This window comes from Condylostylus longicornis, unplaced genomic scaffold (assembly GCF_029603195.1).
Source record: "Condylostylus longicornis isolate FDR11 unplaced genomic scaffold, ASM2960319v2 ptg000031l, whole genome shotgun sequence".
NCBI lineage: Eukaryota > Metazoa > Arthropoda > Insecta > Diptera > Dolichopodidae > Condylostylus > Condylostylus longicornis.
The window spans coordinates 6,538,809-6,562,738 of record NW_026578000.1 but is presented as its reverse complement, the minus strand read 5'-3'; the positions used below and the strand labels follow the sequence as shown (position 1 = coordinate 6,562,738).

Sequence of the window (23,930 nt, the reverse complement as noted above, 5' to 3'; positions counted from 1 at the left end):
TTATCGTATTATTTTTTTTTCAATTTCTTTTTTTTTATTTTTGACCAAATGCATGGACAATTTTTGAAATAAAGATGGTAAACTGAGCAAGAAACAATTGACAACACTGCTTCAAATACTCATACTGAATGAAAAATACTCATTATTGAATATTAGAGGGAATTCTTCTTAAAGAAAAGCCCATTTTTACTAAAATAGAAAATAAGCAATAAATTATGAACTATTATAAATTTTCTTTAATTTGAGTGAAAACCTGAACATTTTCAAACATTATTATTTGTAATAAAAATTATATAAGTGAATTTTAGTTGAATTCATTCATTTGTCATTTAAGTTGCTTGCTTCATATTATATTTTTGATGAACTTTAATTAATAACTATGTAAAATACGGTTATATGCTATAAATGACTATTTTCGAAAACATTTTCATTATTTTACTAATCTGTAATTTATATCTTAATTAAGATATTCATTAAAAAATCAATATAGCAAATAGAAAATAATCTACTTTTAATATTATATTGGAAAAATATTTTAATTACAACTATTTTTAATAAGAATCTGGAATTTCTTGTTTTTCAAAAACATGTAATTTAAATTTGGAAATTGTAAGATATAAAATATAAAATTAAAGAGATCAATAACAAAAAAAAGTAAAAGTTAAATTAAATATTCAAAATTATATAACAACAAAGGCATAATCATCTCCACCTTTTCTGAAAACTGGACATAACTGAATTTATGCTGTAGAGTTTAATTCATTGAGGTAAACAAGTTTTTAATGAAGATACTGTTTACACATTATATTATTATTTGTGATTTTTATTTTAGGAATCACGACTTACCCTAAAATATAAAGCTGGTTGAAGTTTGTAAAATATTTTTTTGGATTAATTATTCAAATACTTAATCATTAGTAAATATTCATTTAAGTAAGTCAATTTAATTTTACTTAAAACTAATAAGACGACATATAACCTACAACACGTTCGATGGAATTTGCCGTTAAAGATTAATTATTTTGGACACATAGAAAGCAGATTATGTTACCAAAATTTAAGTTTAGGTTCTTGTATTTCAAATAAACTGCTTTATCGGGACTCAGCTTTATTCAGCTTAAGCCGTTTATGGGAATTCACATAAAGTTAAGCATTTTTCAAAAGAAAATTTTGTGCAAATCAAATACTCAGTGTTCGAAATGAAATTATAAATCAGAAAATAATGATCTTTTTACACTATTATTAAAAAACCAAATAACTTTCTTTGCTGCTAGATTTTACTTCTCTATTTGGGATAAAAAACGTTCCAAAAGATAACAAATACTTTGCGTACATAAAATAATTGCAAAAAAGCGAATAAATTTTTAACACTTTTTTAATAAACTTCATCCGATACAGAAAAAAAAAGATAGTAATGTATTGAATGCAATTTACAATATTAGCAATTCGTTATTCATAAATGGAAAAATTGCAGTATCACTAAGATATCTAACGTGAATTGGCGTACACTGTATAACAAAGAAAAAATTATTATATGCATGTGGGTCTTAAACTAATTAAAAAGAATAAAAAACAAAGGAAAATTTTTGTTTGCAATTACTTTCAATATTATTTTCCCGAGCATTTTAAAGAATATGAATATTTTCTCAAGTGAACAGTGAAATCAAACAAAATTCTAATACAACACAAAGTTCAAACAAGATTCTCGAACATTTGAGGTTGAGCTTAAGATTATCTGGCGAATTGCATATATTTGAAAGTGGTTGGTTATGAATTTGTCGATTGTTTTGTTGATTTTTGTGTGTTTTGTTTGATATGACAAAAGTTGGATGAGATTTTTATTTGTAAATATCAAGAGAGTTCTGTTTGATAAAAAAAAAAACAAAATATAAATAACCACACTATAATAAAACTCATCAGAAGTAATTCCTGAGCAATTATGGATATAGTAAAAACATGTTTGATATGGTAACAACATGTTTGATATGGTAACAACATGTTTGATATGGTAACAACATGTTTGATTAGGAAACAACATGTTTTTAATAACAATTTTTGTAAATGTGAAATTTTTTAGCACTCTACTTCACACAATAAGAATCTTACTATTTTTAGTCTTAAATTTACACTCATTTACTGCAAGATCTGCCATTAAGACTTTCATTAATCGCACCATTTTGTATTACATAACAATTTACTATATGTATTGATCACAAAACCTTTTCGAGCATTACAATTTCTCTATACAAAATCGGGAATGTTAAAAGGAAATTTTCAATTTACCAGGTTTTTTTTTCTTAGTATTTTACTTTGTTTGTTGTTTTTTTTGCTTTTAATTAATTTTTCATCTAAAGTTACCTTTTTCGCTTTCTTTTATAATAAATTGAATACTGTTTTGCAAATAACATTATCATCATTACAATAAAGTTATCAAAAGTGAGTAGACATAAAAGACAGCCAAAAAAAAAAACAAAATAAACAAGAGAAAAAACGATGGAAATCAATGCATCACAACGTGTTATCATCATCAAAGTCATCCATAACATCTGCAGCTATCAATTCATTCAGTTTGAAATATTTTTCTGTCTTTTGTATAGCCTTTGGCTTTTTCTTGTTTGTGTTTTTTTTTCTTTTCATAATTATTTTTGAAATTGCGTTGGTTTTTCACTTTTAACGTTAAACAAAAACAGAAAATACACAAAGTAAGTAAGGTCTTTTTGCGCTTAGTATTGAAAAAAGCAAATTTCATAATTGAATTTTGATTTACTTAACATTCATTTTAATATAAAAGTAATTTTTTTTAGTTTCTTGAATTTTCTTGAAATTGAATATAGTTAATTAAGGTTAAAATGTGTGCCACTTTTGTTGATATTGAAAAATGAAATTCATTGAATAAAGATAGATAATTGTAGCTAAACCACAGACCAAGGATATAGCGAATCTTTTAAATTAAGAATTAATTAGGACAGCTTCGAAATATTCTGATAATGACAATTTTGGACTTCGGGCAAGTCCTTCGGAATATTTAGTAAATAAGGTCGTATGAGGTTCCATTGAAAGTCTTAAAGATTAAAATTTTGTTACAGTATATTTCTGTAACATCTCAGTCTTTAGCATATTGTTCAAAAACTTTTGAAAAGTTCGAGAAACTTTTATTCTAAAACTTGTCAAAGGCCGGCTCTGTTTAATTTGGGACCTCTACAAAAGTTAAGAAAAAAAGTGAAATAATAATTGTCTTCTGCCTATCGTAGTCATATTCCGGCAACTTCTAAAAATCGCAGAGTACAATTTGTTTTGGACTTTCTTGCTTCTTTGCAGTGCTATGTCATTTTCTTTCTCTAACTGAAAAAAACTGTTTTTTTGAAAACTTTAAAACTCATACGGCAAAGCTTTTCCTGTGAACTTATTTTGAACTTTATGCTCATAATGTATTTTATAATAACTCAAGTATTAAATAATAAAATTCCTTAAATATATTTCTCATTCTCATATTTTAGATACAAAACCAAATATGTAAATTTAAATTCAATTATAAACTGCTCCGCGAGCATTGAACAGACAAAATTGTAATGTAAATCACACTTGTATCTATGATAATTAAGAAAATAAAACTTGTACCATAAAATATTGAAAAATAACAAAATTTCTAACTTGTACAATAAAAATATGTCGGCTGTAAAGCGCAAAAAATAAAATGAAATACAAAACAATTTTATTGTTGAACAAGCAAACCGCATACTATTTGATAAAAATCATAAAAAAAAAGTTTTCCCGATAAATAGTCGGTCGCATCATTTTTCAAGCATTTATACAAAACGCACACAATCTAAACATGCAAAACATTACAAGTCAAAGTACCTTTGAATTAAACATTCATGCCTATAAGTAATAAAAACTCATTGATATTTTCTTATGCAAGCACAAGTATCAGTGTTGCCGTTAATTAATACTACATGTCCATGTCAGGATTACCCTTTGTACATATTAAAAATTTGTATAGAGTTAGTTGGAGTGCTTGCTTGAATATGATGGCTAATTTACTTTTTAATTCTTCATCCTATTGGTTTGTAAATTTGTTTAATCTAACCAAATAAATTTTTGAGAAATTACTGGACATACACAGTAATGATATTGTTGAATATAAAAATATACAACATGAGATATATACTCCGATCAGAGTACTCCGACAGCACTAATATGCATTAATAACCTTAAAATACCCAATTTTCTTCACTTTCAACTTCAAAACTTTCAGTCCAACGTTTACAATGTTTGCATGAAAACTACTTACACAACATAACATAAACATATTTACAAAACATAATTTTTATTGTTTATAACGTACCGAATCAAATCAACATCATCATCAAAAATTATTATTATTGTTATTAAAATATACAATGAACTATTTATTATAGAAGACAGCATAATTGGCTTGATTGATAAAAGAAATATGCGTGAAAATGAGAAAAAAAACTTGAGAGAAGATGACAAAAACAAAAAGAGAAACAATAAAAAAAAAAAGACAAAAAGTGAAATAAACGAGATTGAGTACGGATTGAATTTGAATTGAGTGAGTTGAGTATACTTGTAAGAGTTACAAGATTGACAGACAAACTGAGATAAATGAATGCGGACAATGATAGATAGACGAAGATTGAAGCTGTTAGGATATAGGAATATGAGAACGCTTTGTATCACTTGAATGTAGGTAGAGTTTTTTATTGTAAAATTATTGTTAGACATAAAAAGCTGTAATTTTAAGCAAAATAACAATTTTAATTAAACGAAATCTCTTTCGTATACCTATAGTTTTCTCTTCATACATTTTGCTTATTCAAATTAAATTTTGAATGAAAAGTATTGTTACTAACACTCTTGCGGTATTATTCTAAAATTTATACGCAGTTTTTGACATTGCAATCAATTTCTTCTATAAAAAAAACCGTATTAGGAAATTTAAAAATGAAAAAATACAACAAGCATCAAATGATTGATGAAGAAACTGAAATTTCTGTTTTTTTTTTATTCTCGTGCTTCTTTTTATTTTGACATTATCTATATTAGTGATAAATTTTATTTTGTTTTATTTTGGTATGCTTAGAAATGTAGGAGACATTTTGAGAGAGAAAAAAAATTCATTAAGAAATTTATTAAGGCAAAAAAAAACACAAAAATAAAATTGTAGGAAGTAAGTGGCTCTTAAAATATGCATGTATGGTGTTATGGGAAGATTTTGAAAAAAAAATTTTAAATGAAAACACAAAAATTCTTCATTTCATCCGGAAATAAAACTGAACATTCTTTTTTAATTGATCATTACGATTTTTTTTTTAATTTTTGAATATAAAGAATAGAATTTTAAGTAAAATATTTAATTTGGCTTTTCAAACGTTTTAGGTTCGGTTATATTAAAAAATGTTTTAATTTTAAATGCAGAAGTCGAAGAGAGAAATTTTGTTAATTAAAATTTTTAAAATTCTTATTAGTTTTCAGAATTAATCGTACATATAAGCGATAAATTTTAATTTTTAATTTCAATTTTAATCAAATATTAGTTTAATAAAACTACAAATTAAATTATGGAAATAAAACTAATAATCTAGACTGCAATATGGGCATGACAATTCTGCTCGTATTTTACAGAAATTTTTCAATTAAAATTTGCGGAAAAAAATTTTAATTAGACGATACCAGCCTGTTTCTTATTTGTTTCTCTCTTTTTATGTACTAAACACAAAGGGGAGGCCTGAAACCTGTTCATATTGAAAAATCCCACAAAAATCAAATAAATATATATTGCTGCAGAAAGCTACATAGCTATGAAAAATAGCTTCTGACAAAAGTTGTAGGGTATTACAAATAGAGTTAGCTTTCGATTAATTCCTTCATAGCATTTGGAAATCGGAGAAGAAAATCGATAAACTGAAAACTTCGTGCAAAAATTGAAACTAGACTTAAGCCTAATGTTTAATTATAAAATAGTAAAAAAAATAAAGTTGGGTCAAACCAATGGTTTGTATTGTAGCACTTTTCCCTTCAACAAGTGAAAATACTGCTTTTAAAAATAGTCTATGTATATCCACCGCACTATTAAAATTTATTTTCATTTATAAACGAAACTATTTCTAGGATTGCATATATTTAGGATGAACCATTTATGCAGTCTTTAAAATAAAGCAAAAATTAATATAAACAGGGGTTAACATAATGCTCGATTTTAAGGGTTAATTGTGTGAGTTAAGAAAAATAATTATATTTTTTAGTGTCATGGAATTTACCGTTAACTTTTTGCATTTATAGAAATTTGAAAAAGCTTGCGGTTTCAAAAATATAAGGTGTCAAAAATGCAAATTTTACAAATTTCAAGAGGCCATAACTTGAGAGGGGGTGGAGATAGAAAAAAATTTTCTTCTAACGAAATGAACTACTTGTTAATGTCTAAAAGCTCTTAAAATTTCAAGCTTCTACAGGCTGGGGTCTAGAAGAAAAACGACATCAAAAATTTGGAAAAAAAGGACTGCAGATAACGGTAAATTTGAACGGCCATTTTGTTTTTCTAAAGTTTAGCTATAGTATACCGCGGTAGGGGAAGCAAGCCACTGCCTTTCTGCGTTTGAAAAATTTCAAAAATGCTTATGGTTTCATTGCAATAAATAGTTAAAATAGGCCATTTTTAGTGCTTTAGGGGGGTATAACTTCTATAGGGGGGGAGATAGGTAAAAATTTTGTTCTACGAAAATAAGTATCTAGTAAAGATCTAGGTACGTATTAAATTTCAGCTTTCGATCTTTAAGAATGTAGAAGTTTTGTAAACAGACACACGGACGGACGGACGGACGGACGGACGGACGGACGGACGGACAGAGTGAAACTAATAAGCACTTTTTTTCAAAAAATTTTTGGAAAAGTGCTAAAAAGTGATTAACAATTTTTCAATTTACTCAAAAAATCAAATTTTTAATGCGATTGATTTCACATTCACGCACACACACAATAATTTTTGTAATATCCAAACATTAAGAAATTTGCAATCATCTTCAATAGTTTTTTGTTTGTTTTCATAATTTCTTTTTTCTCTTTTGTTTACAAATTGTACAACAAAATGTGTAAAAAAAAGAAAAATACACAACATTGGTAATAATGACACAAATGTTTTAATAACCGTAAAAAAAAAAATATGAATTGAAATCTGAAATAATAAAAAAGAAATAAAACAATTTTTTGTATTAAAATTAAAAAACAAAAAAGAGAAAAGAGAATAAATACCATGAAAAAAGAGAGTCGCATATTGTACTCGTTCGGTTCGGTACGCGTATGCTTTGCAGACGTTTAGTTTTTTTATTTTGTTTCTTTGAATGCACCCATAAGCCGGTAATCATAATTTTTTTTTCTTTTGCTTGCTTTCTTTCTTTGTTTAAGAATTAAATAATTGAAATTATAAAAGAAAAAAGAAAATTATACAAAAGAAATTAAATCAAAAAATAAAAAAGAAAATGTGATTTTCTTTCTCTTCAACAGGGGTCGGTACGTACTCTTAGGCATTAAAATCTATTATAAAATTTATTATTTTTCATAAAAACCTTTATAGTTTACAATTATAAATAATTATAAAAATAAAATAATTATGCGGCATTGTTTGATTGCTGATGGCATTTCAAACTCTTATTAAATTATTTAATTTTTATTTCATTTGGAAATAAAAAGTGTAAAAGAATTTAAAAACAGGAATGGTCTCTTATAATTGAAACAAAATCTTGCAATAGTTAGAAAAATAGCAGTATTTGAACCATTTATACCGCACAAAGTTTTCCTGCTTTTGAAAAGCTCTCACTTTGTTTCGTATTCTGATATTCGAATAATACCGGACGCATACATATACGCACATATACAGTCAAACTATACACCAATAGTAACTAGAACTGCTAAACACTCAGGACTTTTAAAAATTTTCTCTATACAATTAAATACAACGATTTCGCGTTAATTTCTACGCAAAAATTGGGTTTTTCTTCTACGTAAAATCATAAATAACTTAATGCAAAAAGAATAATTAGATTTTATATAGATCAAATGCTCATTATAAAATCTTATGTTTTCACTCATTGCATAAATAAATTTCCTCCTTTTTAATAAAAAAAAACAAACTATAGTAGAAGAAAATTAAATTTATGTATTAAGTCTATTTAAAAACATTTGGAATTTATAAGTTTAGCATTAATTATCAATAATGAATAATAATATGTAGGTAAGCAAGTGTGTATCTTAATAACATATTATTAAAGTATATATATAGGAAAAATAAATTATACATATACAAATATGCTTTCTCAACTCAAGAATGCTTATATGAATTTCTTTCTATGCATACTTATATACAACAAACACTTGTTTAGAGCATAAAATTTAAAATACAATAAAATATTATTGCATTTTAACTTTCACTGACTGACAAGAATTCTATATGTACGATTATATACACTAGTTTTTATAAAACTAAATTGTGTGATGTATTTCGTGATAAAATTTTATAAAATCAGTGTGTATACAAATATATGTAGTTAATTTATTGTATTTTATATATTATGGTTTCTGATTTTCAACCTGAATTATTTGACAGGAATTTCAAATTAAAAATTAAAAATTTAGATGAGAGATTTATAGAGATGGGAAATGGAAGTATAGAAAATTAAATTAAAGTAAAAAAAATAAAATTTTGGAATGAGTTAGTCTTTTGGAGAATATACAGTCAAACAAAAAATGCATTCATTAACATTCACTTGTCAAGAAGTGTTTCTGCAACAGTTCGGTGCAATACCTTATAGGATAGCTCCATTTATTTCGATTACTTTCCCGTATTTTTTTATCTTTGTTTGATAAAAATTCTGTTATAGAAACAACTATTAGCTGTTACTATCAGAATCTAACTGTTATCGAGAGGTGGTGCAAAGACGTGGGGCTAAATATAAATCCCAGTAAGAGCCCTCTGGTTGCCCTCACAAAACGTATGAACAGGAAAAGATTAAGTACTTAGTTGCACCCTATTTGGTGAACACACCGTGTACTCTAGGAAGATCCAGTTTTTGGGGTAACCCTGGACGATTATCTCTTCTAGAATACTCATTTCGTGTAGAAGGGCAGCAATATGACTATACACGGCCCTTTGGAGGTATTCGTGGGACCTCTAAATCGTGCTGGAAGCTCGGCTCACAATTTACCAACCTCTTACTGGTGATTTCACATGGAAAAGATTAGTTCACAGCACTCATGCAGCTTTCGTCGAGAGCAAGCCAATTCTGGGGATAGCCATCTCGGATGTCTGTCTCTTGAGGTACAACTTCGATCAGGGATACAAAATAGTGTATCCTGTTCGATGCGTAAGGGGACAGTTTTTGGGACTGGTTCTAGTGTTAGGTACACTCATGGGTCCAAAACAGACTGGGGGTGGGCTCGGATGTCTACGAAGTCCGGCAGGACACACGTATAAGGGCGAGCCTGGATTCGTATTGTTCGGTGTTTCAAGCTCAAATACATACAATAGAAATATGCCTGAGAATAAACTTAGAAGGGAGATATAAAAATCGCATCATCTATGTGCTCTCAGACAGCAAGCCGGAACTGTTGGCGGTAAGTCGGACTCCTTTTTGTGTAGGTTCTCAGAGATGAGACGAGAGACAGGAGCTGCAGATGATTTGTGCGACGCTTTTTCAATGTGGGGGAGCTCATGCCCAACTTCTGAGCAGTAAGTATGAACGATTTCAGAAAATTAGAAAACCAACGCTGGTGTTTTTGTTTTTTTTTTCAAAATTCGCAAAATCAGAAATTATCCTCAATTTCCACGAATTACCACTTTAGAGTGGCGAATGTAATAGGCAATAAAAATGAACTGAACCGTTAATCTCAACGAGATTACTAGTTCAGTCCAATAATCTCGACCAGTTTACTAGTTCAGCTCATTAATCTAAACGAGATTACTAGTTCAGTTCATTAGTAAACGAACATTTGAGAAAATATTCACCAAAATAAATATTTAGCCCAATGTGAATAGAATAATTATGAAATTCATATTATTATTGTTAATATTTTTGGTAGATTTTAGATTGACTATACTATTATGGTACTAACCATGGATATTTACTGTTGTATCAGTAATCAACTGTTATATCAAACTCTAAACACATACACAATTTCAATTGAATATTGTTAACAATATACCTAACCTGATTGTATCACATTTATTTAAAAAAAAAATCATACAGAATAAATTATGTTAAAAATTTTTTTTTAATTATTATTTATGTTTAACTAATTAAAATTTAAAAATTATTTTGAATATTTTAATTAAAATTAATTAGATATATAAGACTATTCATTAAAATATTGCAATAATAAATCAAAATAATTTATGCAACAATTGTTAAATTTCTACTTACGTAGTGTTTTCATTATTTTGAAAATAAAATTTAAATTGTATAATTGTATTCCATTACATAACATTTAAGTAATTTGGAGATTGTTTATTGTAATTAATTAATATTTTAATAAGTGTTGGAAATTTTACTGAATCGTAGTCGCTAATGCCGTTAGTAAAAAAAGAAGATTAATTGTTTTTTATTATTACACAATCAAAATTGAACAAGTGCTTAACTATTTTAATAGAAATTTTAAGGTTATGTTATTTCACAAACACAAAATAGTTTATATACAAACACAAAATAGTTTATAGATGAATAAATGAAAAATGACAAGAGAACATGAATTGCGCATCTCATTCTCCTTTCAATATAAGGCTCTCCCCAAGGTACTAATTTCTGGTTTTCTGGTTCTGGTCTTATAGAATATGACTTTTCTATCTCAATTTTTGATTCGTTTATTTATGGGTGTTTACAAAGTTCTGTCTCATAAGCATATTAAATTGTTGAATGTCTGTTTCAGTTCTTCTATCCGGTGTAATTATTCTGCAAAGGTGGTAGAATTTGAAAGTCTTTATGAGGAATTAATTTTATGAAGAGCGTTCATTCTAAGACCTTAATACTGATTATACTTGTGTATTGAATTTATTTAACGTGATTTAATAAAATTTCAAAATAAAAATTTTTTGCATTTCATTCAAAAGTTTTTGTTTTCCATATTAAAAAAAATTTAATTACCCTTAATAACCTATACAAATTTGAATATTATCATCATTTAAATATTTTTTATTAAAATTAGAATAAATAATAAAATAAATGAAAAGAGAAAAACAAAAGCAAGTATTTACTGTTGATAAAAATTCCTAATTAACCGAGTATGTATGTAAAATTTAATGATAATGAAAGCAAAAACTATAACCTTTCAACTCAAATATTCCATGCACACACCAGTTATATACTTATTTATTTATTAGTTTTTCTATATAGAGGTCAGTACCAGTGAACCTTTTTTTTTTGTTGACATACTAAATTTAATATGCTAAATGCGAATACTATATAAGGAAATGTAAATTTGTTTAGACGCGCAAAATTAAATGTTGAATGAAATGAAATAAGGTAAGTGTAGCTAATACTGACAGTGGCGGTAATACTGACATATATGAGGTTTTTTATAATTATTAAGAGATTTTCTCTATACAACATATATATATATTTTTATTTCTAGATTAATTCAAATTATCGCAATACTTCCTTTTATTTAGTTTTGAAATAACTCCAAAATATTGAACATAAATCAGTTTTGTTTCCATAGACATAGCAATGGTGGGTTGAATTGGAGAATTTCTTATACTTTTTGCTTAATTTTTCCGATTTTGTTTTTATTGCTTTTTGACTTATTTGAGGGTTAAAAATATATGTATTTATATTAAATTAAATATTTTGATTATTTTTTATCTTATTTTATAAGTAATTCGGAGTAAAAACGTTAAATAAATAAGAATTTTAACAAATAATTTCTGTCAGTATTAGAAACATCGAAAATTCGACCATGCTTCTATTACTGACATATGTGTCAGTAATACGTCAAAAATCCGTATTTTTATAAATTACGTCATTTTTAAAATATTTAAATTTTTATTTTCGTATTTATTTAATTAAAATCGAATTTCGGAGTAACAGGTTCGGAGTATTTTACCTTTAAAAACTGGTGTCAGTAATACGATCTAAAGAGGGTCAATATTATGTACAAAATTATGTCAGTATAAAGTTTTAATTTTTATATTCATTTTAATTAATTAAAATAATTTCTTTATACTTTAAAATTGTTTAAACTATTTCAGTCAAATAAAAATCGATTACATTTGTGAAAACCTATATCTGACTACGACCTTTTTACCTTTTTAATAGTGATATTCGTCTAATAAATTGTGTATCAATATTGTATACAATACTGTCAATAAAACAGTACAATTCGGTTTCTAAGAAAATGCTTTAAAATTACTGTAAACGTTAACGTTATAACAAATATCACAACGGAAATGGTTCTCTTTAAATAAGAAAAGTAGTCCTTTTTAATAACCCAAAATGTTGTTCTAAAAATTGAGAATGGGTTGCTTTCGTTACGTACTTAATACATAAATAGTCTTTGTTAAAGCAAAAAGCAGCTTTAGAATAGGCTTATTAGCAGCTTTAGAATATATTGATCTGATTTCTTATAATTTCGTGTGATATGGTACATCATATTTTAGGTATTATTTATAAGAATACATTTGTAGCAAATATTACTTATAATACTTTATAAAACATTATGTAATTTCGAATTAGATTTTTATAAATATCTTTTAAAAATTTTTATTTATTCATTGTTGCATATTAAGACTACTAGCAAAAGTACATTCTACAGTAATAATAAATTCAAATCAGCTGAATTTCACATATTTTTACCTTTAATTCAATAAAAAATATGTTTTTTATTTTTGTTTGAATTATAATATGATAAATTTTTAATTTTTTTTTTAAATAAAATGAAATATCCGTAGAAATCCAAATTATTATTCCATTTTTATTGAATATTATCATTTTAACCATTTTAAACTATTATTCATAAGTATATAGAATATGGATTACATCATATAAAATTACATTGTCAGTATTAGGAACACAAACTGTCAGTAATAGACACAAACATTTGCGGTTATGTCAATATTAGGAACATTTTTGCTCTTCATTTTTAATGGAAAAATTATGAATTAAAAAATATTTTGATTAAATAATTTTATAAAAAACATTATTCTCAATTATCCAAATTATTCAAAAAATCGGAAACACGATCATTTATTGTGTCTCACATATAAAATATCTCACGCCAAAGTTGAATTTGTTGCGAAATATGTCAGTAATAGGGACACTTACCTTAAATATAAACAATTAAATAAATATAAACGAGAGTAAATAAGTGAGTATACATTTTAAGATAATATTACTTATTCAGATTAAAAATTTTATGAACATTGCAGGTCACTATAAACGACAACCTTAGCTACAAAATGGTAAATTAAGTACTTGATAGTGAAATGATGCTCCTGAATGAGATCAATAGAATGGATTCGGAAAAAAATTTTCCATGTCATATTTTTTATCTCAGGTTCCATTTTCGTACTGTCAAGCAAATAATATTGTACCAAGGCAGACCGGGTCTCATATATTAATTTCTAATTTTTCAAATTTGCTTTTGTTACACAGTTTAGGAGGTTATTGTTCTAAAAGATTTTATATTAAAATTTTTATGTTTCGTACATCAATTTTAAATTAAATTCTGATAACATTGAAATTTCAATTAAAATAAAATCAAAGGAATGAACGCAAAAAAATTTGTGATCGCAATATTTTTTTTTATTTAATTTTTTTTTTTTTTAATTTAATGAAGTGTATGTATGAATGTAAATTAAATGTATTTTAAGGAATAAAAAAAAAAATTTTTAGTAACTTTTACTTGTGACATTTTCATTGATAAGATTATAAAAAAATAAAACACGAAAATTTACATTAAGCGATAAGAAATGAATTGTTGAACACAGTTGGACTGATAACAAATTATTGTAGAGACCTTCTTATCATGCAAAATTTTTCTCTTATCTGAATGGATTCTTATTGCAAAAAAATTTACGTGTTTAAGTTTTTGAATTTGAATTAATTTATTATGAAATACTTGCACAAATTTTACAAAAAAAAAATCAAAAATAAAAACAGTCAAATTTTAATAAATACTTAATGCCAGTGACGGATGCAACCAAGGTTAAAAATTAAATAATCTCTTTTATTATACTTTTCTTTAACAACGCAACACACCCTATCACTAAATAAAATTACATAAGCGGACGAGAGCGTCATGACTCTTTCATTGAGCCAAATATTCTAATTTGTTTCGCAAAATTTACAAATAACATGCTTTATTCAAAACAATTGTTCGAAATAGTCCGGCTCTGACTACTGCATTAGAATAATATATTAATTGCCTTTTTTGATATAAAGATAAGTTATTTTGTTAACGAAATAGGTATAATAAAAAAATTAGATTAAAATTAATAAAATTGAATAAGAATTTTTTAGGGAAATTTTGAAAACTCTTATCTGTTTTATGTTAGTACGTTAATTGAACTTACGTTATTTGCGATAAGTGTTGCAGAAAAAATTTCAAAAATTTGGTTAATATTGTTGTCTACTGTCTGTACTATTAAGGTAATTATAATTAGCATTCGATAAACTAATCAATTGATTTCAATGACATCTGCCAATTTTTGGGATGCTAAAATGAAAAATAATGCATAATAAGTTAGACTAAGAGAATGGGAGGAATCCCAATAAACAGAATTTTAAATGAAAAAAAAAACTCTTTATATAAATTAAGTAGATAAGTACTTATGAAAAATTGAAAATGTGTAACATAACCACATTCTCATGTTCTCATGTGTCAAAATCATAAATAATTAAACCTTTTTACAACAAAAAAAAGTATGCTCCAATCGATTTCAAATCAAAATATTTTTTTAGGTATATTCATAAAATCCCATATTATCACGATCATCTTAATATGAAATCTTAGACAGTATAAATACAATAGAATTTTGACCACAAATTTTTACACACAACTTCCTGAACATATAAAGAGATACACAGGAATAAATTCCAATAATATTGTTTACAACACTTACTATCATAACATCAAATCACCTATTCTGCTCGTAAATGTTATACAAACACTTAAGTAATGAGCTTATAGAATAAATACTTCATTCTTTTATATTCTCATATTATAAATGAAATTTATGCAAATTTTAATTGAAACAAGTCCAAAAACTTTAAAATATACACGAAAAAAAGAATTTCCATTTATTTCATTAAAAACAAGACAGAAAATAGCTATGTAGGTACCAACATATGTGCGGTTTGTACTAATTTCATGTAACATGTTGACTACTTGTATAACAAAAAGTAATTATTTCCAGTACTTAACAGTAGATATTGTTATAAAATATAATGTAGTAAAAACTAACTAAAGAGAATAATCGATGTTAAAATAATTATAAAAAAAAAAAAAATAACAACAATAAAAAAATATATTTGTATAATAATGAAAAGAAATAAGTACAAAACTGCTATACAATATTCTCATTCGCAATAATTAGTTGTACTCGGAAACAAGAACATAATATTATATGTGCACTTATCATTTTTGAGCTCAAAATAATAAAAGTTTAAAATAGTTGCAAGCTTAATAAAACCTTCATTTTATTTTATTCTTTTGAAACAACGAGGCATAGTGAAAGAAATTTAACGCAGAACAATAAATAGTCAATATTTAATTTAATTAAAAAGTACTGTTGCCAAAGTTATAAGTATATTAAAAGTTCTAGAAAACATAATTCTACAATCTATATGCGTTAATACACTATTAAACTCATTCACTTGTAAAATTCCCTGGTTAGTATCATATTATAAGCATTAAATGACTTATTGATTGAAATTATACTGTAACTAAGACAGACAATTGTGAGAATAGTATTAGATTTAACTATTTAAGTAAATATTATTATACTAATTCAATTGTATAACACTTTCAACTACATTAGTCTCTATTTCGCGTATTTTCTTTACTTATATGGTTTTATATTCTTACGTCAAATAAATATCAAATGTTTAATATTTAAACTTAACAGGTAAATTTTTTATTCTTATATAACAGGATTTTTATAATAGCTTTTTATATAACAAACTCCTTCAGTTTTAACAATGAAATTCATTTTGAAATTTGAAATTCTGTTAGTTTTAGAAATGTCAACTACCTAGTTCAATTCAACATTTTGTTTTTCTGAATTGCTTCAGATTATTATATAATTTATGGTTAACAATAATATTTTAGCCCGAACTCAGTATTAAAAGTAGGTCGAACGCAAACTTCTCTTATTCGCATCATAAGAGAATTTATTTATTTGTAGCTTATTAAGTTGTGTCTGCAATTTTGAAATCACTAACATCTAGAGACATCTGTGCTAAAAATTTAATGTTATATAAAAATTTCATTATTATTTCAAGTTCAATCATTTGAATAGTTTAATTTTTACTCTTGAATTTTCTAACATCTCTCCTTACATATAAGTATACATACTCTTACATAAATTCATTCAGAATTTTTTTTGAGTTAACCTTGAAAAATTTTAAAAATCACATTTTTCTCTAGATATTTTTCTATTTCTTTAATTTTATTTTCTTATTAGTTTTATTCTCGTGATATACCTTTCAAGGTGAAGCACGTAATTTCTTTATTGCATTTTTAATAATATGAAAAATAACAAGCAAGTATTTATTTTTTTTTCCACTAAGTCATTTTTTATATTCTTTAATAATTTTGTTGATCTAAACATTTTTTTTAAAATTCGCAATATTTTTTAAGTAAGTAAGTATTTAATAATTTATAGCATTGCGGTTTCGATGATTGCAGAATTTTTCTAGACTTAAGTAGAAAACTTAAAAAAAAAATTAAAGTTTTCGATTAAAACCTTTGCACACTTCATTGAACATTTTAAATTTAATTAAAATAAATATTATGGGATTTATTAAAATTTTGAAATTAGCATGGAGTTATTCTATACAAAAAAGTAAATATGACGATTAAAAATTATTTGTAAGATCACTGAAATTTTATTTTGTTATTAAAAAATTGGTAAAAATTTTTCTAATTGACATAAATTTTATCAACTTAGTTTTCAAGATCAATTATTGTGAAACGGATTCTGAATAAGTGTTCGCCGAATAATTTGAATTTGTGCACTTTCAAAAAGGATCAAGTTTCAAGTGAAACACTTTAACTTGAGACTTAACAACACTTTCATAAATTCTTAATTGTACTGTTATGAATGCCATTTTAGACTTGAAATGTAACAGATAATGCTGTTGTATTTAAATGAAAATTATTGAAATTTTGAAGAGTTAAAAACAAAAATTTTGATTCCGATAGATTTATTATGTAGATCTGCAAATGAAATTGTTTTAAAACAAACGAGCGTACTTATAAACCGCACATAAGTTTATTTTTGTACAAGTGAATTGACGTTTGTTATCATGATACACTTATGACTAAAGAAACAAATTAATCTAGTGATCGTCGAGGCTCTTTGTATAAGTTTACATTAATGCTACCCCTCAACCCTTATACTTTTCGACATTAAACCTTATATTTTAACGTTTTTTACATACATATATTAAAAACTTGTTCTCTCATTGTCATTATTACAATACTTCGTATAATATTAATTTATTGGTATCTTTTACAATCTCTATCAATAATTACTATTATAACAGTTCAGTAACTTTAAGAGTGCAAAGATTATAAAGTAATCGGATATTTACCTAGATTTTTTTTTTTACTTTTATCCAAAAAATTTAGTAGAAAAAAACAAAAATTAAGTAACGCTATGCTATGGCTAAGAATAAATCAAGGTCATTTCAAATAAATTTTACTATTATTATAATTAAAGAAAACCTAAATAATTATTAACTTCAAAATAACCTTCAATATTTTAATTATTTGTTTACTGTGTAGTCATTATTAGGGTGTCTGTATATTTTAAATCGATTCTATTTAATTACATATAATGGTTAAAAGAAAATTTTAAAGTACACTTGGTAAGCATAAGTACTTGATTTTTAAATGGAAAAGATAAAACGAACCGCGGATTTCAATGATTTTAGTGTAATTTTTTTCAATTCACAAAAAGAATTGTCAATTTTATCAATTTAAATTTAGCATTTTGCGAATATTTATTCGGAAGTTTTAAGAATTTTTGCTGATCTTCAAAATTGTTTAAAAATTAATAAAAAATGTTTTTAAGACCAAGAATGTGAAACCTAACCTATAGAAAACAAAGAAGAACAGTACAGGGACAGACTTTTCGTTTTTTAATTTTATAAATAAATTTCAGCACTTACCGTTTGATAGCACCTTGAATTAAGCGTTTCGTTTGAGGTGATGTTAATCCACTTGTATTTGCTGAGCAATCAAATGATGAATTAACTGATGATGAAGAATTTGGACTAGTTGCAACAACAACATTATTACAATTAATTAATTTTTTTTGAATTTTTGTTGTAACTTTGATTAAATTTTCCTTATTTAAATTATTATGATGGGCACCATTTTGATTTTCATTTTTACCACTATTATTATCATTATTTAATGAATTATTAACACTATTTATATTTGAACATAAATTTTTCTTATTATTAACAATATTATCTTGTTGTTGTTGTTGTAATTGAATTTTAATACCAGTTGAAATTTTCGATTTCACTTGATTATAACTTTTTTTAACCAGCTTTTGCTGGTTATTTTTATTTTCAGCAATTTTATTCATAACAGCATCCCATTTATTTGGTGGAAATTTAGTTGAACGATAATGATTTTGTGTTGCTATTAAATTAACATTATTGTCATTATTATTACAATTACTATTACAATTATTATTACTATTATTATTAAGATTATTTGAACCAGTTGATATTGATATTGAACTTGAATTATTTGATGAATTTGCTGTTATTGAATTTTGTTGATGATTTATATTTTCTTGATTTGATGAAATATTTCGTGTATTAACGGTATTTTTAGTTTTTATTGAAATACCGTTAACTAAATTATTTTTACTATTTAATACCATAATATTATCACTAGATAATATTTGTTGTTGTGGTGATGTTGTCGATGAACACGACTGCGGCGATTGATAATCGTTTACAATTGAAGATGATGAATTACCGATTAAACCAAGTGATAATTTTTTACGATGATTATTCGAATTAACCGTTTTATTTGATTTCGTAACCGAATTTAATTGTTTATTTTTATTTAAATATTGTAATGATTGCGAAGGCGACGACGATAACAACGATGACGGCGACGGACGAACAGACGACGACGTTGTAGCAAGTACATGCTTTCGCGACGGACTCGATTTTCTAACTGAAACTGATGAATGCGCAATTGATTTTAATGAATTTTTAAACGCTGGTGATTTTGCCATTGTTTCACCAATACTACTATTGCTACCACCACCACCACCACCACAATAATTTTTTATAGTAGTATTCGTTTTCATTTTATTATTTGAAGCTTTTATTTTCGCCGCGCTTAATAATGGTGATGTTGCTGCACGTTTTTCTGTTATCGGTTTACTGTAAACTGTTGTTGGACTTGTAGCATTTGATGTTGGTGAGCTACGTACATTATATACTTTTCGTTTAGTTGTAGCTGTTGTTGTAGTTGCTGTCGTAGCTGTTGTTGCTGTTATGTTATAATCAGTACTGATACTAATGCGATCTGAACTAAAGCTACTATTTATTGTTGATGTCTGTGAATCAGTTAATAAGTTACCACTATGATGACTACAACCACCAACGCTACCATAATATTGACCTTGGCTAAGTAATGACGATGAAGGTGTAATTGAACGATCACTATTTGAATGATTAGAGGTTGTAGTTGTTGTTGCTGTTGTTACTGATGTTGAAGTTAAATTGGTATCATTTTTGTTACTTTTTACAGTATCTGTACTTCCATCCGGTGACATATCAATATCACATGTACCAGTTGTTGATGTTACATAAGTCAGTAAAGAATTAGGAGATGTTGTATTAGCCGAAACATTTTCTTTTGCAGCTGATTCAATTGCATCTCGACGATTTAAGGCTAAGTCATCATCACAACGATTTTCAACATCTGTAAAAATACCACTTGATTCCATACAAGAATCTTCCATTTCAGGTTGTTCACTAATAAAAACATTAGCGGCCGCTTGTTGGTGCATTGGACCATAAAGTTGACCGTCAATAACCTGGAAATTTAATTAAATCATTTAGTAATGTGATAATTACTTAAAAAATTTGTTAAGAACGATTGACATGTATGCAAAAAAAAATAACCAACCTGTGCTCTACGGTCTCCCCTATGAAATATGTCAACATCAGCATCTGATTCAGTAAAAAAGTCCGAATCGGTCATTGGATCTTGCCTTCGTACTAAAATATTTTGATGTTGATTATTAAATGATGGTTGTCGGGATATTTGATTTTTATTTTTGGGCCCATTTGATGGTGAATGATCACCACCCCGAGATGCTGGACGTGACATTTCTCCATCACCTTGATAACCATTATCTAAACTTGTAATACTCGTAACACTAGTTATAAAACTCGTTGATACTTTAGATGTGTTTGATTTTGTCATTTGATCAGTTTTTGACTCTGTATCCGTTTGTGATAATTCCGTATAGGTTATCGTATTGGAACTAGGTAAAATTTGTGATTGTGTTATACAATTATTGTTATGATGTATATTATGCATTGGCAATGACATTAATATATCTAAATCAGTTTTAACATCAACTGGATCTAATGGTAATTCCTCTGGTGACGGTGTTAAATCAATTCTCATTTGATGTAGTGATAATTTTGAACCAGCTTTACCATTAAAATTTAAACCATTAATATTTGATGAATGATGTGCTATTAAACCGGGTAAATCTAAATTATTTGTATTATTTGTTGTTGTTGAATCTAGGAACTCTTTCATTTGATCTGGTGTTAAAATACCTAAACTTTCATCTAAATCAAATGAATTTTGTTTTTTTAGTAATGTTCCAGGTGAATCAATTTGAGCTGATGATGATGATATACCATTACAACTATTAATATTTCCTCCTGGTCCAATTGAAGCTGATGGAGCATTTGATGCTAATGATATATCACATAATTCAATTGAACAATCTAATGTTGATTCAGTTAAATCTAAACCAAATGAAAATCTCGGTTTTGTATTTTGTTTTAATTCTTGTAATGCATTCATTGATAAAGCTTGTTTCACATTCATTGGTATATCAAAAACATTACCATATTGATCAATATCCATTGGTTCTAATAAATCATCTGGTGTTTTTGCTAATGATGCACGTGAACTTGCTTTTCTAGGTGCTAATATTGAATGTTTTAATTCAGTCTGTGGTGACATGTATAAAAGTGCTGTTTGATTTTTTATATCTTTAAATGGTGGTGAATCTAATAGTCCTCTTGTTAAATTCATAAGATGATTACGCGGTGAAATACTTGTTGTTATATCAATTATTCTTTCATTTGGTGTTAAATTATTTTGTATTGTTGAATTCAATTGTAATTTCATATCTTTTTTATCTGGTGCTATTGTTATTGTATTATTATCAATTACTAATGTTTTATTTAATAAACTTTCATTATTATCATTTAAATTTCCTGTTAAAGTTTTCTCTAAATAATCATTATTAAAATCATTATTATCATCATTATGATTTGAAAGAATTAGGGTTGCATTCAAAACAGAATTATTTTTATCAGTTAAACGTTCACATATTTGAGTTTCATTAAAATAATTTTCATCTAATAATGGATGATCTTCAGTATTTGGTATTTGACTAAATGTTTCTGATCTTCTTAATGGTTTTAATGGACTTATTGGTAATGTATTTTCTAAATAATCTTCGTTGACTGTATTTTCAAAAGTTCTAGTTAAAAATGCTGCTGCTGTTGCATTATTATATATTTGATCAGAATTTTGTGTTGAATTTATAATTGGGTTTAATGGTTTTTTAATAGTAGTAGTTATATTTGTTATACCAGGAGTAGTTATTGAAGCTGATTCCAGCAGCTGAGTATTATTTATACGTAAATTATCGTTTATAAGATTTGTTTTATCTAAAATTTTTGTCACGTTATCAATTCTAGGTGTAGATTGTATTAAATCTTTTGATGTGTCAAATAAACTATAGCGTGGCTGTTGTTGAGTTTTTCTAATCATTCTTGTTGTTCGGGTTAAATCATTACACTCATCTTCTATTATATCATAAGTATGACCTAATAAATCAGCTGGTATAGTTTTTGCTGTTGTTATTATTGTTGAATTTGGACAATCGACACTTTCATTATTACAATTACCATCATTATTAACATCATCATCATCATTATTTGTATTATCATCACGTACAAATGTTTCGGAACGTGTTAATATTGAACGAGGTTGTTGTGGCTGTTGATGTTGTTTTTCATTTGGTAAAATTGTTCTAGATTTCTGATTTAATTGTAATTTTTCGTTTGAATTCTCTTCTTTACTACCTTTTTCTAAATTTGTAATTGTACGTTTTGTTTCAATATTTTTTTCTGATTTTTCCGGTTTTGTTAAAAATTTTCGAACTGCTGTTGTCGTTTTTTGGCTCATTAAATTCGCTGCCTCCGTAAATTTTTCACCAGTAAAAGATTTTTTTAATGATGCTATTGTATTTATTGGCTGTCTTATACCAGTTAAAGTATTTGGACGTGCTATTTTTGTTGTTGTTGTTAATGTTGCTGTCGCTGTTGTTGCTGTACATGGTACTGATGCTGCAGGTATTGTTGTTGTTGAAATAATTTTTGTTGGTTGCATTAAACCAACTGGTGGTACAATATGACTTTGTTGTATACGTAATGAACCAGATATTGGTATACGAGTCGATGTTGCTGTATTACCGCCATTTATTAAATCAAAGCGTGGAATTCGAGTTGAACCGGAATCCTGCAGGAAAAAAAAAAATAATTAAATTTCTCTTCTTTTGATTAATTTATAAAAGGAGAAATTTATTATTTTAAATAAAGTTTGATAGGTAATTAAAAGGATTGTACAAAGAAAATTTAATTGAAGTTCATGAATTTATAATTTTATTTTAAATATAAAAACGTATATATATGTATATGAAAATATATAAAATGATTTTATACTGTTACTTTTATGAGAAGGATTTAATTATATACTTATTTTTTTAATTATCTCTTTATTTCCTGTCTGTCATATATGATAAAACCTTTGGTATATAAAAAATCCTTTCCACAGGGGACTTGACATTTATAACTTCAATAGGAATTTATAAATCATTTTTAATTCCTTTTCATTTCCAAAACGCATAAGTACATACATGTGTGTATTAGTATCTTGAATATGTGTTACAATCATTTTCTTCATACGACAAATTACCCACACATATTCTTTTGTAAAAATTTTACAATAAATGACTAAATGAATAAAAAGTCAAAAAAAAAAATGTATATGAGTACATTGTGATGCTCGTTAATTTTCTAAAGATAATTTCCAAAAAAACCGCAGCATTTTCAGCAGCAGTTAATTATTATTTAAACAAAAGTGAAGATAATTTACAATAAAGGAATTAATTCTAAAAATTTTGTTATTTTTTTATGAATAAAAATACAAAAAATCAATTATTATGTACATACTTTATAGCCATTAGACTCTAAAATTTTTATAGAATATAAGTTTATCTTTCAAGTTAATTATGTATTAGTATAAAATTTCCAGCTATAGAATATTCTGAGCGAGAAAACAAAAGAACAGAAATTAACCAAAAAAAACTAAATTTAAATAATTAAAATTATCGCGTTATTATGCACGTT

The 23,930-nt window shown here is 26.1% G+C and overlaps 1 protein-coding gene across 1 annotated transcript in view; it reads right to left on the bottom strand.

The window, feature by feature from the left end:
- LOC129608403 (probable serine/threonine-protein kinase DDB_G0282963) overlaps nucleotides 1-23,036 on the bottom strand; it is an 83,779-nt gene extending 60,743 nt beyond the window's left edge. The window contains exons 1-2 of the mRNA XM_055519888.1: nucleotides 20,392-23,036; nucleotides 18,399-20,299 (exon numbers count right to left, since the gene is read on the bottom strand). Of these exons, the coding sequence (XP_055375863.1) occupies nucleotides 18,399-20,299; nucleotides 20,392-22,911 (4,421 nt within the window). The 5' untranslated portion in view covers nucleotides 22,912-23,036. The remainder of the gene's footprint in view (nucleotides 1-18,398; nucleotides 20,300-20,391) is intronic.
- Between the last annotated feature and the right edge of the window lie 894 nt (nucleotides 23,037-23,930).